At 37.7% G+C, this 18,221-nt stretch overlaps 1 protein-coding gene across 4 annotated transcripts in view; it reads right to left on the bottom strand.

Moving 5' to 3' along the window:
- COL24A1 (collagen type XXIV alpha 1 chain) overlaps window positions 1–18,221 on the bottom strand; it is a 147,790-nt gene that overhangs the window by 106,394 nt on the left and 23,175 nt on the right. For 2 of the 4 annotated variants that reach the window (XM_068406150.1, XM_068406152.1), the window contains exons 5-10: window positions 15,579–15,632; window positions 11,967–12,020; window positions 9,765–9,818; window positions 4,257–4,301; window positions 1,968–2,021; window positions 695–739 (exon numbers count right to left, since the gene is read on the bottom strand). In XM_068406150.1, coding sequence (XP_068262251.1) covers window positions 695–739; window positions 1,968–2,021; window positions 4,257–4,301; window positions 9,765–9,818; window positions 11,967–12,020; window positions 15,579–15,632 — 306 coding nt within the window. The remainder of the gene's footprint in view (window positions 1–694; window positions 740–1,967; window positions 2,022–4,256; window positions 4,302–9,764; window positions 9,819–11,966; window positions 12,021–15,578; window positions 15,633–18,221) is intronic. The other 2 variants (XM_068406151.1, XM_068406153.1) reach the window with 2 other exon arrangements.

Below are 18,221 nucleotides of genomic sequence, written 5' to 3'. Positions count from 1 at the left end.
TACTGCCTGATGGCGAGAGTCAGTCTGAAAAAATACTTATACACTCATAAGCATGTCTAGGCATGCACAGGCATGCACATATGCCTATTAAAAAAAATACAAAACAAACAAAACAGAAGAAAGCCAACCTATTTTACCTCCAAGAATTATCAAAAGCAAACCTTGAATCAGCAGAGCATTAAGAGCCTTCAGTCCCTGGGATATACATGACTACAACTACAACATTGTAAAATCTCAAGATCACTTTTATGGTTTTTATGTGACAAGACAGTTTCCCTTTATCAACTTCTGTAGCTGTTACAGATTGCAAACGTCAGATACGTCTCCCTTCTTGACAGCTTCCCTTATGGAAATAATGCTTCAGGCAGGAAACGTCTGCTCTTCTTCACTCCCAGCTCTCACACACCCACATTCAGTATTGCTTTCTTTCTCTTGCCTGCATGCATTCCACGTGAGAGGAAGGGTGACAATGGAAGACTGCTCTATGCTGCTCACCATGGAAAAAAAAAAAATTAAATCCTGACATGTATTTTGAAAGAAACACTATGTTTTCTCATTTGTAGGTTCTGTAAAGACAGAGTGGTTCAGCGGGCATACAACTGGCAGAGCTGAATGAAATTCCTCATCCCCTTTCTTAAGTACTTTATGGGTAAAAATATACATGCATGCCAAAACGCTTAAAATGCTTACTTACTCTTACACCTTTAGGACCTGGGTTACCTTCTGGTCCAGCTAAGCCCTATTACAAAAAGACGTGAGTTGTACTTCATTTTAAACAACAGATATGCTCTATTTAAAAGAACCGTAACAGCATTTGTTAACTGTGAACTGGCAACATATTCTTAAAATTAAGATTGAAGAAGGTGTCATCAAGCAGTCCCTTGGAACCTTGTTCAGAAAGGTCTCCCATTAATTCACAGCTGAAACTTAGACAATGACTGAAACTTCCTTTACATTAAAACTATTTCTTCTGGGAGGAAATTTTTTTCCAGACCCAGTGGTCTGGCATTACAGTGACATAATTTCACAGGATTTTTTAAAAGCTTTTGTATTTGGACACATTTCCAATTATTTTCAAGCTAATGTCAGAATAGCACAAGTAGTCCAAATGCTCCAAACATTTTATGTGATTCAACACAAACATATTATCATCCATTACTATATAAAATATTGTAATGGAATTTTAAAAATATATAGCCATTACAAACCTAACCCAATAAAACACTGAAGTATTGGTCAAATTCACCCTTTAAGCAGACACAAAACCACAAAAGCAATTGTTGAATTTGGCTCATATACCTTTATATGGGGAAAAAAAAAAAAAAAAAAAAGACTATTTCTACTTTATGTCTTATTTGTATTACTGGACTGTTATTTGTATTACTGGACTGAGGTATCTGTTAGCTTATATTTAAATTAAAAAAAAAAAATCAATATTTATGTAAGTGCTTGTGTTTATAGAAAGATGCTTTCTGGCTTTATTGGTTCTCCTTCTCAAATATCTGAATGGGAAAGATAAAGAAAATCTTTTAATGTTCTATTTCTCCAAAGGGCTAAAGAAATAGTTTCAGTGAAATAAATACATTGGTGAAAATCAGGAGGAACTATTCTACAACAGGCTGTTTCCTATTGCTTCTGGACTTGAAATATGAAGGTAAAACACAGAAACAAGAGGTTTATGAAGGAGCATGAAGTGTTTAGACATTCAGTACTTTGGTCATGTCATTTATGTATTCCAGAAAGGTACAGCATTACTGCATCTAACCCATCCAAGTTTAAAAGCCACAAGACTCAACATTACCTAAAGGGCACTACCTGTGAAAGAGGTTTGTTTCAAGATCAGTGACAGGATGTAAACAAATACATTTATGCTATTAGTAGTTCCAAATGAGTCAGATATGGTATTTTTGAAAAGAACAAACAACAAAACCCCCAAAACTACAAAGACATTAGTATAGTTACTGCACCTGCCTGCCAGGGTAACCAACTGCCCCAATATTGCCAGCCATTCCTGGAATTCCCTAAGTGGAAAAAGAGGTGGGAAAAATAAAGGAAATAATAAATAGGTTTAATATCATGTTTTCGAGTTTATTTGTTTTATCATTTCTCTTTCGACATCTAGTCATTCGACACAGCTTAAGCTCATGGAAAAATTGTTTTTTGAGCAAGCTACACAGCAACACCCTAAAATGTACTCATCATACATAAGTAACTCCACCAATTTCAGTTACATATCCTTTAAAAAGCATAACAAGAAAAGTAATTAAGATTTTGTGAAATACAACAGTGCACCCTTTATTTTCATAATGAAAACACTGATGCTATTTATAAAAAGTAATTGAAGAGGACTATAGGAGACAGGTCCTTACAATGAAGTAACTGCACTGGTCTTAGCTGTATTTGAACAAATGTGTTAAATGTTTCATTAAAGAAGAATCCTTATGTCCTTTCAAAGCCATTTTTTTTTGTTTTTTTCCAGATTCAGGTCAATATAGGACTGAATTAGTCATGAATGTATAGAACTTCTCTCCATCTTCTTCCTCCTAATCAAATCCAAGTCATTTTTGTTGTTGTTTTTTTTTATTTTTTAACATCTGTGCATCTGACTGTTTATTTTCAGAAAAATGTGCTTTTCTGAAATGGTGCCAAATGCCACAGGCCCATTACCAAGACATAGAAAGCTCCACCTACCCCTGTTCAGTTAATTTTATTTTAAACAAGCCAAGTCCATAAATTGGACAGTCTCCCAGCCTGACCCTTCCACCCACTGTCACATGTCAGTGTTACCACACCAATGGATCAGGGCTTCCTCTCTGAGCTGTTCACAGCTGATTTATGGTGAAACAGCAGTCTCAGGAAGCAGAACTCAGAAGTGCAGATGCAAAAAGGGATTGCAGTATTTTTTGTTTAAATGAGCTGCCATTGAGATGATTCTGTCACATGCTTTCAGCCGGTAGTGATTCATCTTCTGACAGATGTTCTGTCATGGAACTAAGATCCATGGTCTCCTATTTTGGCTCAGCTGTACCTCAAAATATGCATATATGAAAAAACTAAAGAAGCCGTAGAATCATTCCATTTACAACTTATCTTTCAAAACTTTTCCTTTGTTACCAGCTGTTCAAGGAGTTCCACAATTCAAATTCAGAGGAATGTCAATCCTCGCTGTACAAGCTTCTAAAAACTACAAACACAGGTAGGTGCTACAGCTGACAAGTAACCGGTCTAACTCATCACTTTCACCAGCCAGGCCTGAAAATACCAGCAGTAAGAACTACATGCAAAATAAAACTCACCCAAAGAGTTCTCTTAAAAGTTATGTCAGAGTATTTTCTAAGTGATAATAATGAAGTAGTATGTGAACACTGAGATATCAAATCGTTGCACATCACCAGTTTTCACATTCTTGAACATGAATTGCCTTTGAAGGAACTTATATGCTTGACTGCACAAATAACGAGCAGAATTTTCACTGCAAGCTTCGCTTTTTCCCCTCCATGGTAACTGATTACTCCTTACCTGCAACTTCTTCAAAGATTGAGACACTCTTCTCCTGATGTTAAGAATGACTTTTTCCCACTGGCTATCTCTATCTCATTGCTAAATTATAGTCATCACAAAAAAATGCCTGTGGGCATAAAAATCACCACTCATTCAGTTAAGATTTGTGTATAAAACTCATTAAAGTCATGGATGATGTTAATGATTTTCATCTCCCTGCAGGTGTCTATCATCTGTTATCATCACCATTTCCCTTTCAGTGTCATCCAAAAGGAGACCCATGCTTCCATCTACACTGCCATTAGGAGCCTTGTTAATGCTAACAAGACGCATCAGCAATTGGATGCCTTTGAAATTTACATTCAGATTGCTCCTTGAACTGACATGGAAGTGAGAAAAAGCACTAAATAACCATTTCATTTTCTGCGTGCTAGGAGATTCAAAATGCATTAAATCAGTAGAGGTTTTGAGAGAATCCGAACTGTGCCTCTAACAAGAATTATACACCAGCCTCTGCCAAGCCAGTGTGATAGCTGAAGAAAACCAAACTGTTTTTTTTCCATTTCATTTAGACTATTTTTTACCACACCGATCTCTAAATAATCTGAATTCTTGTTTAAAGCTATCAAGTATTTCCTTAAGCAGACAGTAATTTACACTGATTGCTTACACTGAACACTTGTATTGGATTATGTGTTCTTCCATCCTCAATTGTTCATCTGTAGAGTATAGCGTACTGTGCTTTCATCACTTACCTGCTCACCCCGTGGCCCTTGCAGTCCCAGATAACCCTTAAGACCCTGCAGGTAGAGAAATAGATATGTGATAAATACAGTTAAACACACAAAATGGACCTTTTTTTCCTACTCCAATCTCAGTTTATCAAGAAAAAAAATTATCCAAGCTTGTTTGCCTGCAGCATTAGTGTGGTTTACATTTAGCAGCGCATACGAAAGCTGAGTTATAGAAAAGGAGTAAGAAATCTTCATGGCAGTTTGGACAATACAAGATATCAACATGCTTAAAGACACTTCCAGACTTGTACTCTTTTAAATAAAAGAGTACATGGGATGCTGTCACCAGTTGTTGCTGAAACTGAAGAACTGGATTCAGTGCAGTACATTTCCCCATTCCAAATCCTTGTCACAATGCCCTTTCTGAACAAGGCAGTTCAGAGGAGGGGTATAAGTAAAGAGTCATCCCAAACTATTCTAGGATACTCTCAAGACAGACAGACCTTCCAGGACACATGATATCTCTTTTAAAATTAATAATGAACAAATTCCAGCCCTTATATGATGAAATTTATATCAGTATGGAGAATAGCCTGTTCCTCATACCAGAAATCTTCCCTGTGGTGCTGGAATCATGAAGCCATCAAACTTTACTCCCTGTGAATTGACCATTTCATGCATATTTTAGCTCTTAAAGAAAAAACATAATTAAAAATGAAGCTGGAACCTGCCATCTGCATCAGTACACTTGAAAGGGAAACCACCTTCTTGGATGCCTTTATACTGCACTAAACATACCCAGACAAGCTGGCCTAAAAGGGAGGCTGTAACAGTTTCATGATTGATGCAGACGCCAAGTTGTCTGGTCTCCACACCTTTGCAAGAGGTACTGGGAATACACAAGTTCCAAAAGCTGCAGGTTGAAAGAGGAAGACCAAAACAATCCTTATTCTGGACAGAAATCTATCATAAAATTGGCCTCAAAGACATTGACTGAGTAGCAGGAGTGTCTTGGCTGATGTCAAACATCTGGCTGCCTTGCAGCATGATGATACTCATTAGTCAGTAGAGACTTGAGACCCACTGTAATAAGAAGGAACTCTGCAACTGATTTCAGAACATCAGGTATGCCAAAGTTTTGGATAAGCTTCTGTGTGACCATAAGAGTATTTCTGCATGAAATTAATTTTATTATCATATACAAAATTAAAAGATGGAATGATTTTGCTTGGTGATAATTTTAGATAATAGAAGAGAATGATTTCTGTAAGGCTTCAAAATTTGCAATTTTGCTATTATAGGCTTGGCTTGAGGAATCTTGATCCAAAAGAGATGTACTCATTAAGAAACTCAAAGGCCTCATTTTCTCAAAACCCAACACAGCAGGTGCGTCCTTTCATTTTGCTAATCACACAGGGGGCATTGCCAGTTTGCAAAATTATAATGTATTCTGGCTTCAATCCTCTCATGCAGCTTAAGTCTAACTAATTTATACATGTTATCTTGTATCTAAGGAAGCAGGTCTGCATTACTGTTGGAGGGGAAAAAAAAAAAACCTGTCACAGATAGCCAGGAGCTGACGTTGGACAAACCAGTTAATATGAAATATCCCAATTTACTATATTAACACATGCCTAAAGCCAAATTTTTTATTGAATTGCTAAAGCAGAACTAAAGATGCCAGCATAAGCCAGTAACTCACCTTTAGCTTTCAAAATGTGCCTCAGAAAGCCACACAGTTTTTTTACAGTCCCAGCTCATTCTCTATTTCATGAGTTTTATCCATTTCAGAATTTTATCCTCTCTCTCTCTATGCTTAAATGATCAACTAAAGTATGTGTTGCTAAAAGAGATCTCTCAGTAGTTTATTATTTCTGTACAAGGAGAAAAGGAAATCAAATGTTGTTAAGCACAGAAACACTCAAAGAGAAGTTTATCACAATTTAGTTTCAAAGTGAGTCAGTTTTGCTGATTAACACCTGCATGGACAATCTCAAAAGAAGGCACACAAGGAACTGTGATATGAAGAAGAGCTGATTACTGGCACGCATGTTTCTACACAACAGCATCTTACTTCTGCCAGAGGAAAACTGCTCTGATCTCATATTTTAGAGTACTATGCCCATATTCTTATTCAGAGTTAACATGGCCATAATTCATTTTAACTCACTTAATGCTGGTTGGAAATGAAGCTAAACCATGCTAAAATTAGTATCATTCCAAAGAGAGAGTTTTCACATAGGGGTTTCCTTTCCTGTGACTTAGCTAATCCTCTTAAAATTCTTAGTTTTTTATTAGTTTGGGTTGGTATTCTTGAGCATACCCTTATAAATAAGACCCATCTTGCTCTGAGCTAAGATGAACGTAAACAAGAACACAAGTTCACATGCACTGGTTTGCAAAATGAAATACCTCCCAATTTCGAATGAAGATTAATGCTCTGATTTAAAAGCTCAATGTGGAAGAGAAAGGTTTGAAGCTTCCAATTACATCAATACAGACTTCAAGCACATTACAAAAACACAGCAAGTTGAAAGAACACTTTCGTCTGCGTGAGAGAAAAAACTTTACTGCCAACTAATACGACTCAGAAAAGACTTCATAGCAAGTTTAAGTGTCTGACTTCTACCATGTGCCTAGCACAGTGGGACCCAGACTGAGTGAAGTCTGTATATAGCAAAATGTAGATGTTAAATCATAACAGCAACGACTGTTCAAGCCAAGTCTTTCCATCTTACTGGTGCCCATTGAGTTTTATTAGAATTTCTATGCATTTGTTATTAAAATACATCGGGCACAACACCAGCAACTTTTCTAGAGAGCCAAGAAGTTTCTGTAACCTCTAAAAATCAGTAGGTGAAGTGTTATACCTAATGCTACAACCATCAACTACAGAGAGATATTAGTCTTTGAAAAGTGACAGAAAAAAAATTTTCTGGGCATGGGGTAAGTCGAGCATATAAACAGATTTCCAAGCACTGTCACAGTAGCCTTTGCAATGCTTACTTATCAGCTCCACGTTGTCACCACATGGCATCCAGTTTTGGAAAAACGTCTTCATCAGCAAATGGTTTGGGTTTTTTTTCTTTTTTTTCTTCATAGCTCCATTCTATCTTGTTTGCTGATGTTTATTAACACAACTAAGATTTCACCTAGCATCTCTCAGCCCAAATATCCTATGGAATGGAAATATCACTTAAAAAAACCCCCAAACATACATATAGAAGATGGACATCTTCTCCATCTAATTCAGTAGAGGAATTTCTCTCACAGAATTGAAGCTTCCTCCTGCTCAAGGAAAATTGCCCTCTCTACGAGAAGCAGCAGGAGACACTTGGTAGTATAATGTTAACATCATCACAAGTACTGCTTTGAAATTTATCTGTCTGCCTTACCCTTTACAGAATGCAAAAGTAAAGACAAAAGGAAACACAGAGCCCTTCTCAGCTTGCAACCAAGTTTTTTCCTTCAACACGTCTTACCATACTTTAGTATGTGAATTCTGATAAGAATCAGGATTTTACAGATCCAGATTCCTGTGATTTACTGTTAAACACATATTAGATGGGGGATAAAGGTAGCCCAAAAATCGTAGCCAATCTTTTTAAAAATCTTTTCCAATGTCATTGTAAAGTACCTGCAAACCACACAGGCACTACAGCCATTCTAACTTATTGGCATGATCCCAGGCAAGTTAACACCCAGGTGTGCTGTCCTTTGGCTAACAATCTACCCCCCAGTACTCTGGCTAGCAGAGGCAAGTACTCGCCTGTCTGTACAATGAAGTAGGCCCTTTCTGGGGAGAGGAGGAAAGAGAAGGCTTCTGCTCTGTGAGGTCTCTGGACTGATACAAGGGAAGTTTTGAGTGCTCATTTAAAGATGGTCCTGCCAAGACAGCTCCAGATATGAGATCATGTAACTGCTCTGGAAACAGCACTCTCCTCAAACTAACTCTATCTGCCATTGCTTCTCTGCTTCAAAAGATGCCTGCAAGAAACAGGCCCCTAAACACTTCATAAACACTCAATTTTCTGTTCTTACGCTAGAACAAATTTGGAGCCCTACCCCAAGCAAAATTTTGCTTTTTACAATGTTTGTTACAGGCATGAGAAATATGTCCTATTTTATATGCAACCACAAGGATACATACTTCAACACATGGCATGTAATGAAAAATAAAGTCAATCAGAATAATCTGTTCCCAGAGTCTTTATTATTAACATACGTTTGTTTTACTATCTCACTAAAAAAAATCTGTAGATTCTCAGCTTTATAAAAAGAAACACATCATTTTATAGTTCTAATCCAAAACAGTAGTTTACTAGTGCTGTTCTATTGCACTGAGGGCTTCAAAAATCTTTTTTTGGGGGGGTAAAATGTTTCTAAGAAGAGTTTCCGAGAAACTCTCCTAACGTTATCTCAGATATTCAGAAAAATAGAACCAAATGCACATGGAATATGGCTTCTCAAAGTCATTCTTGTCAAAAAAAGTGAAAACAATATGCACACTTGCCTCAAACTTCTGCAACACAGGTTTTTGTATAAGCACCACATAACGTTGCAGAGGAAGTTCAGAACCAGGCAAATTCTAATTAGAAAACTTGTTAAACAGTTTCCTCCATAGCCACAGCCGCCCTGGAGTGGGGCAATCACACCCAGCAGAGGGCAGCAGGCATTACAGCGCATCCTCCTCTCCAAAGCCACCACTCCAGTTAACGGGAAATGAATTCCATAAAGAAAAAACCTCAATTTTCTAGGTATTTCAGGAAAACACTGACAAAAGTCAATATGATAAAAAGTAATTGCCATGAAATGAACATAGATTTGTATTACACTATTAAAAGTATCTGGAAGAACATTAGAGTTTTTATTAGCTATCAAATATCTCACTGCTTAGAAATACTCAGTTAACACAAGCTGACTGTCAAAATCAAATAGAATTTGGGACACCATTAACTCATATGTAGTATTTTTTAATCTTCCTTTTTACCTGGATGAGAAAGAATATCGGAAATTTGTTATTTATTCAATATTCTAGCAATTCCCCAGTAGTACTGGGGTACAAAACAAAAATGGAAGTACTTGATTTTCCTGCAGTTTTTTCTTGCAGCTGGTTTACTTCACAGCTACCTGTTCTCACATTCCTTTGCAAATAATTTCTGAGATCACAATGAGCTAACAGTGTGTTAACGTCTTTATGTACATTGAAAAGCAATGACTAAAGATCAGTTATTTAAAACTGATGGGCTTTTAATTTAAAATTGTGGAGTTGTCATTAAAAACATTGAGCATGAAATACTTTTAACTGTTAACAGGTGTAATGCAATTTTTTTTTGTAGTAGTGCAGACTTATATTTAGTTGCAAGGGAAGGTTTTGCACTGTTGGCCCTGGAGTCTGACACAGTAGACAGTCACAGTACCAACAGCAAGCCTAAAGCCCTTCTATCACCTCTTGACCACCAGACATCCACCTGATGGCCATTGATTTGAGCCAGGGAGGGTTACATGAAAATGGAAACAGAATCTTACCTTCTGGCCTTTGATCCCAGGTGGGCCTGGAAAGCCTATGGGGCCCAGATCACCCTATACAACAAAAACATCAAGAATCATTGTTTCACTGGAACATGACACAGGCCTATAAACATGCAGGACTTCATATCCTCTCCGTATTCTTCAACATTTAATGTGAAGAAGTAGCTAATGTTGTTTTATCAGGCACAGGTTTGTTGTGGTGTTTTGGTTTTTTTTTTTGAAGGAAAAACCTGAAACCGCAACAGTTCCTCAATTGCAACCACCTGCTGCAACATGCATGCTTCTGCATCACACAACATGGCCAAATCATGGCTAGAACTGACTTAGTTCACAACCTCACAACATTTACTTTTAGCCAAATTAATGAGTGTGCAGAAGCTAGACAATTCTTGAGATAATCCTTCCCTCAGAAGTAAGTGGTTTCACTTCAAATTAATATATAACTACTACGGTTTATTGCTTGTGCTACTGTTATGCCAACAATCCTCAAACAGAAATCAGGACACCATTACGGTATGTGCTGCATAAAACATGGTGTAAATCTAATCTGTGTAAAAGACAACATGAAAGATGCATACAAACAAAGGTGTTATGGTGGCATACGGCTATTCTCATTCAAGCTCTTTACACTTCAGAATTACATTATGGTATACATGAATGAGAATTAGAGCATCTCAAATGCTAGGAAGATGGAAAAAGATAATTTTTTTTTATGGTTGTTGTAGATGGGGGAGGAGGGAAGGCTGTTCCAGTTTTTTTTTTTTTCTTGCTCAGGACTGACAATGAAGAGTCTCACTCTTTCAGGATTAGTGCCCAAATTCAAATTCAATGAGTCAAGGAACAGATCCTGGAAGTGACTTAGCATTAAAGTAAATCCAGGTCCATTACTTAAGGTAAGCAAATTTGACTTGGGTGAAAAATTAAGAACTCAAAATAGTGAGAACTATAAAAATGCATATCAATGCCATATTTTTGGATTATAGATGCATTTTATATGTATTTAGGTGTAGGTTATACATATACATGGGTGGGCTTTAGACTGTTCTGTGGCAGCTTGGGCTCATGACAAATAATATACCTTGAGTTTCATGTAGACATGTATAGCTCACAACACTATGATTAGATTTCCAAAAGCAAAAGCTGTTTAGATTAAAATAATGTTGCTATTTCTACAAAACTTGCTCTTCAGTTTCTTATCAGTGCATCAACAGGCACATTTCTGAATTTTGCTCAGGAACTCTTTAACATTGAAAATACATATTTGTGAATATTAGGGTTTGACAGAATGTGTGCATCAAAAAACTACGTTACTTTATGTACACATCAGCAGCTGGTAAACAATAGTTATTTGCTAATACTTGCTTCATTAGGGAGAGTGGTCCTGGATTCCTACAGTGTTTTCTACTTAGCACAAATGTTCCACAAGTGAACTACTAGCAAAGGCTCTTAATAAAACTTAGCATAAATACAAGATATTCTAAAAGATATAGCATAGGCTAATCCATTAGAATGCAAACATACAATTACATTTTTAGTATTATCACACTGATTTTTAAGTTTTGTACATAGTCAGTAGATTTGCAAGCTAAAAATTAAATAATTACAAGCTTTCAAGCCACAGTTTCTATGAAGAACCACTTTAAATATTTATACTCAAATATTTCGAGCAGAGAGAGCAACCGCTAGTTTGGCTAAAGTGGCTTAGGAGGAACTAGCAGGAAAAGCGTCTGAAGTGAAAGGACAAATCTTAGCATCAAGAGTCTGTTAAAAAAAGTGGTTAAATACAACACAACACTTAATGTGTGCACTTGTCATCACCAAATTTTGTCTGTCTTACACAACTCTCTGGACTAATGCAAGGTACTAAAGAAAACTGAAATCTGTACTTTGTTATATCAGTGTGAACAGAATTCAATTTCATTATTCTAAACGTACTTCCCTTTTAATTTTTTTATTTTTATAAATGAAATCAAATATATAACTTAAGTTTCAGCTTTGAATGTAATTTTTTATTTGTCTTCGGTTCATTCCATCACCTGTGTCTGCACTGGTCAGTCTCACATAATTAAGTGTCAAAATACACCAGCATGACAGTAAATACAAAGCATTCTGCTGTTATAACTTGTCTGAATATTAAACAAGACTTCAACAAAAGAATGGGACAGACAAAACATTTTTCTATAATGAAGAAAATATTACCTTTTCTCCACGTTTTGCCTGTCCTGGAGAGAATCCTGGGTCTCCTTTAGGGCCCTGTCACAGAGAAATCAAGTTCATTAATATCATCAGAGTTTTTAATAATACATGTGAAAACAAATATTGTCTACTGTTATGGCAAGAGGAGGGGGAATATTCATATAAAATGCACGTTATTACAGATTTTTTTCCTCTTTTTTTTTTTTCAGTAAAGAACTACAACAAAATGTTAGCGGGAGTTCACATCAAAATGAGATTTACATTTTCCAAATTTTATAATGTCACAAAAACTTTTGATAAGCAGATTTTACTGGTAAATCAGAGCAGGATTACAGCAGACACCCCAGCTGAAATGCTCTCCCCGTGTCTCCATGACTTCAGGACACCACCTATTCCCCAAACACCGTGCATGATTATCAGGCTGTGTTACTGCATTGATTATCATCTTGTCCAGGCTTCCTCACACTCGGTACCTGCCCCATGCAGCACCGACATCACGGCTGGGAAGGAGAGAGCTGTAAACATGCAGCAAAGGCCTCTGTTCAATTACCAATTACTTCCTAGCAGATGAGACGGCTCATCATTCTTGGCCGGGAATTACTGTCTGCATCCAAGACTAGGCCGCAGAGAGGGGAAGGGCACTGGAACATCAATCTCTCCCATTTCAAATCCCGCTGCCACACGAAGCACCAGGCACCGCAGGCCGACACACCACAGAGGCCTGGGGGCTGCCATGGGCCTGGAGCCGGGGCTGGCCAGGAGCAGCTGGGGCTGGCAGCCAGCCCTGCAGATCTATCAGCTACAGGCAGCTCTGCCACCGCAAACCCGCACCCTTGAATTCACCGCCCCTAAAATAGGAGTCAACAGCAAAGGGCACCTCCTGGGACAGCCCTGGGTGAACTGCTTCACGCTGACCGAGCGGCCACCTGGGGAGTTCCCAGAGCCTAAAACCACATTCATGCCCTAATAACTGAAAATAGAGTAACTGAGGAGGAAATGGGGAACACCTTGGCCTAATTCAGACTAAAAGCTGTGTGCAAAAGGCATTAACATTTCATTGACCTGCTCATATAAATGGCACAGGCCACAACAGTGCTCTTGATTTCAAAGCTGCGGAGTAACACTGGGTGTTACTCACAAGCATCAAGATCTACTCTTCTCACTCAAAAATGCGTTTTACATAGCCAAGGAAATAAATGTTACTACTACAGTTATCTCACAGCAGTGCTAGATTAAGGATGATACATACCCTTCATTGAAGGAGAGCTAAAGTTGGAAAAAACCAGCTGTTTAGACATTGACAGCACAGTCCTAATCTCAAGGGCAACACTGGATGCTCAGAGGGACGTACAAGACAAGCAGCTCGAGGCTTCCTGACAGTCAGCCATTGCACAGCTATAACACACAGGGCTTTCACTCAAAGTGCAACGGGGCCCGATCCCCCTCTTGCGTACGGTACTGCAGATCCGGGGCTATCCTTCCCTCTGCAGTTAAGGTTTGTACACGTGAGGCCACTTGAGTAACTAAACTTCTTGAATACTAAATAAAGACTGGAAATATGGCAAAATGAATCTGTTGTGTTAAACTGATGTGTCAGGTCACAGAGAACACCCAGTTCTTCACCATGGCAGGAGTTATCAGAGTATTTTCCAGCTGATTTACCTTTTGCAAGGTAAATAGTTACATTCCTTGAACAACTCCAATCTGTCCTCTGCTTCCATTTTCCAACGCAGGCATATTAAACTAAGAGTTGTAATAAAATTGTGATCAGCTCTTGGTTACTTAAAACACAGGCCTCCTGATAACTTATGCATCACCTTTCCTTTCCCTTAAAAGCATAATTAATTCCTTATTATTTTTAATCTAAAAACCAAACAGCCATAGTTATGCATAGCCTTCAGTTGTGGATTAACATCATCACAGGTCAAGATGTGAGGATAAAATAAACCACTTCATTATTTAATCTATGTAACATTATAGTGTAGTTATAACAGTGCCAGAATCCACGAACTATATTTTCTTAATTAATCCATTTTTCAGAGAGGTGGGAATACAGCCAAACCTCATGAATACTTTAAAAACACCCATCAACTCTTTATCAGGAATTAAACGCTGAGGACATCAGCTATCAGCTGGAACTGCTGGCACACACTGAGGGCTGGATACTACACTGTAAGGGTATTAGCTAATGTTGTTCCATGCTTCAAAAGCAAATGCATAAAGGATGCTTCAGCACAGGAGGGAAAAACACTTGGATCTCAAAGGCAGAATAAAATTCTGACCTAATTTACTGCCAGAAAATTGTTGTAACTCATCTGCAATGTTTTAAATCAAAAGTGTGTTTTGTTTCAGCTTACACAGTCAGTGTGGATCAACTGGATCTTCACGGTCTAAGCTTGGTTAGCACCTAGCTGATTTTTATGTAAAAGTGCTTCAGAATATACTTGTATTGAAAGGATAATTTACAGTCTAACAGAAATGAGATTGCTAAGCACCTAGTAATATATACATATTTTATATAAAATATACATATAGGTACATATACACATATACAATTCTTCGATTCTTAAAATCATGGAGACAGAGACAGAACTGATCAGAATCATGAGTCAGTGGAGGAGGAAATACCTTATAAAACAAATGCTAGGAGTAATTGGTTACAATTATTTTCCTATCAATGTATTCTATTATACAGCCAGCATAACTGTAAAAATTAATTATGAATCTCTAAGTTTAACTGTTCCTATAGAACTAGACAAGAACAAAAGCACACACACAAAATAGAGTCACTTGGTTTTACGGTGTTTGACAGTGAAAGCTTTATTAAAATTTTTTTTTTTATGTCCTCAAGCAGTTTTTAACACCTGTCATGACAGGTCAGATTCCTGCCATTAGGAATCGTACTAAAACAAATCATGGGTGCTGCTGTTTTTTTCCTAACATATCTATCAAATTGTCCAAACTAAATATGAGTTGAAGGCATTCTGCAACTGCACAAATCTGTCAAATCTATTTAAAGGGCCTCTGTTACACAAGTTTGAAGGATTTTATTTGAGCTTCCAGTCTAGTATTTTTTCTTTGGTTTCAAATATCACATCCATAAATCTTCAGAAAATTATTCTAGCATATTAATCAAGTGATAATGTCTAAAATATTAGAATATTTAAATATCAAAGGTTGGGCACTAACAAAAAAAGGAAATTATAGACAATGACAGTCTATTTTTCTTCCTTTTTTTTAAAAAAAAAAAAAAGGCAAGGTAAAAGGTTACAGCAATGAAATGTTTATTCTCACTTAAATTCTTCAAAGAGGCCAAGCTGATTTACAGGAACTCTTTTGGGAAGTACAGACTACTTGCATGGATAAGAGTTTCCAGGTCATCATTCTGCACACACAGGGTACCCCCCCACCCCACCCCAAATAAACTGCTATTTTGTTTTGATTTGAAGTTCAATTTGATTGATTACATTTCATTAAAATATGTTTACAGTAACAGTCTCCATCTGTAAACCAAAAAAGGCAAATTCCTTCTATTATAGGAAACAGTTTTGGGGCTTCCAAGAAGTCATTAAGAAGTTCATGTATTTACAAGGCAACATGGATAAATTAACTCACCTTTGGACCTGGCAATCCTGGCAAACCTGGATTACCATGTGGTCCTGGAATACCCTATAAAAAAAAAAAACAAGAAAACCAAAAAAGAGTGGGATTATTCAATACTCCACTGAACAAGTGTGAACAGTTTGCACAGAATCATTTTACTGCATCATTGTTGCTTTTAGAAGAACTGGCTGGGATTTTTAAAGGATTCTCAAAAAATAAGACACGCACATCATCTTAAAAACTTAAAGTGAAGTTTAGTACTTCCCTTTCTTTTAAAAATGTCAGTTTTTATTGTCTTCCCAAGTAATTCTTAACAGGTATTTGGCACACAGTCACTGCAATGTTGCTCTCCAGCTACAAAACTTGGAGGCATGGGATAAAAACTGGAAAAATCACATTCTGAGGTACCCAGCTACACACTGCAAAGAGAAGGAAGTGGATCAGTTCTTGCTGACTTAAAAGATGACTCAAAGCAGTGTATTCCACCTTCTCTAAACAAATCACAGACAAAAACCCTTCATGAAACAGATTCTCCCACAGCCAGTGTAGAAAATGGGCTTGTTACTGCAAGTGTTGGACTTAAACCATTCCAGGAATAGAAGAGGCTATCAGGACTATCTATGCCTTCCAGGATAAGCTTCTGTTCCTGCAATACACTCAGCAATCTTCACTCCTTGACAAACTGCACATTAGGGAAAATATTTGTTATAACGGCTGTCAGCAGCTACTCATCTTCCAAACACTGAAGGACCAAACTGGTGAAAACCTGTGCCTGGTAAGTCAGCAACAAAGCTTTTGTTGAATTCACTAAGGTCAAAATTTCATCCAAACAATTAATCCAAATACCAAAAAAAATAATAATCCTTTTCAGCTTTCTCATGTATTCAGTGGTCTTACAACAGAGAAACTTGGTATTTGTCTTTCCCTCATGAGACTGAATTTACCAGTTACGCCTTGCAGTAACACTGAAAGCTGTATTTGTTAAGTGCTCCCTTTCACTAATGACAATGTTAACATAACTCCACAGAAATGCTAATCCCATGTGCTGTTTGAGAGATTCATTTGCACACTGGCAACTTCGGAGGCATTCTCAGGGATTTTAGGATAAAAGAAACATAGAAAGTGCCAACGTAGTGCTGAAGTGGCTCCTAGCTTTTGCTGCTTGCAATATTATTGTCTTGGGGCATAGTACTGCAACATAGAGGTGCAAAAGCATCCTTGTGAAATGACAGGCATCAGTGGAATTTCATCTCATCACTGACGAATGCTGAAATTGCTGAAATTTCATTATTGAGAAACTCAGAACAAGCCAAGACACTTAGAAAATCTTAACTGTCAGATGTAGACTTCTCTGCCATAGAATTACATAGATCAAAATCAGTTTTTAATGGAAAACTCTAACCATTAATCAGGCATTGATACCATGCCCAAAGTATGCAACCCATGTGAATCTGTCAGGATCAGGTTTGGACACACACCCAACAGACCCTGAAGAAGGACTGGGCAATGTAGCTCTGCTACTTCCCTTTGACACCTCAAGTCACATTTCAGGATCACAAATGGCAGCTCATGTGAAGGAAGACAGACATCACAGGGCAGACTGGTAGATATGGAGATGAACTTTGCATCAACAGGGTATTATGTGCTTTTGGCTCAAAAAACTCCTCTATCATACCATATATCTTCACTAGCTGTACTTGCTTGGATTTATCAGTATTGTGCAAACCAAAGAGCACTGGCATTTCAAAAAAATTTATTTCTTTGATCAAATAGTTTACAGGCTTTCTTGGCTCATATAAGTATGTATTTTAAACTCAGAGCTACTGGTAAATATTGACCTTGGACATTTCCATGCTTTTTCAGGCACCCTATTGTAAGCTGTCTCCTCACATCAGAAAGCATGTGCTACTCAGTAATTAATTCAGAAAACTCATGCAGTAGAGCACTGTGCTCTTAAGTACTCTATACCTGTAAAAAAAAGACCTGCAGAAAAAAAAAAAACCCACACACCAAAAACAGAACAAGATAAGAGATCTCAGCAACAGGCATGGCTTTAAACATACGGGCAGCCTTCTCTAAACCAAGACAGCTTCCCACTTGTGAGGACCGACTTGGGTATGTGGCATCTTGCCTGCAATGCAGAAGCACCCTCAACAGAGGCGCTTTGCAACATAAAAAGCAGAACTGTAGAAACTGTCAGCTCTTGTGTAGAAAGATAATTTGAAAAAAGGACCCAAGAAGTCAGGAAGACATGGATTCAAAGCAATGCTTTTCATTTTATACTTTTAAATGTGTCTTGTCCATTCCCTTATCTCCAACTGCTCTAAAGCACCAGTTTGGTTTCCAGCTCCTTTGACCAGTGCACTTTCCTACCCAGTCAGACCAAGTTTTGAAAGCCAGCAAAGCACAGGATGTTCAACACTACTGAGCAGCAGCTTGTATAAATGTTCCTCAAAGGCCAAGTCAAAACCCCTCCCACACGTCTGCTGAGCTTTCATATAAACTATTTCCTTATCTCCCACTTGCGATTTCCCTAGATGAGCGTACTCCAGCCATAACAACTTACATTCCCAAATACTATGGCCCAAAATCTTCTACATAACAAATGCTAACCTGTTCCTTCCAGCCACCCTTCCCCTAAAACTCCCCAAATCA

This window comes from Nyctibius grandis, chromosome 8, assembly GCF_013368605.1.
Source record: "Nyctibius grandis isolate bNycGra1 chromosome 8, bNycGra1.pri, whole genome shotgun sequence".
Classification (NCBI taxonomy): Eukaryota; Metazoa; Chordata; class Aves; order Nyctibiiformes; family Nyctibiidae; genus Nyctibius; species Nyctibius grandis.
Note: the sequence above shows the minus strand (reverse complement) of the source record. Positions and strands in the feature narration are given on the sequence as shown.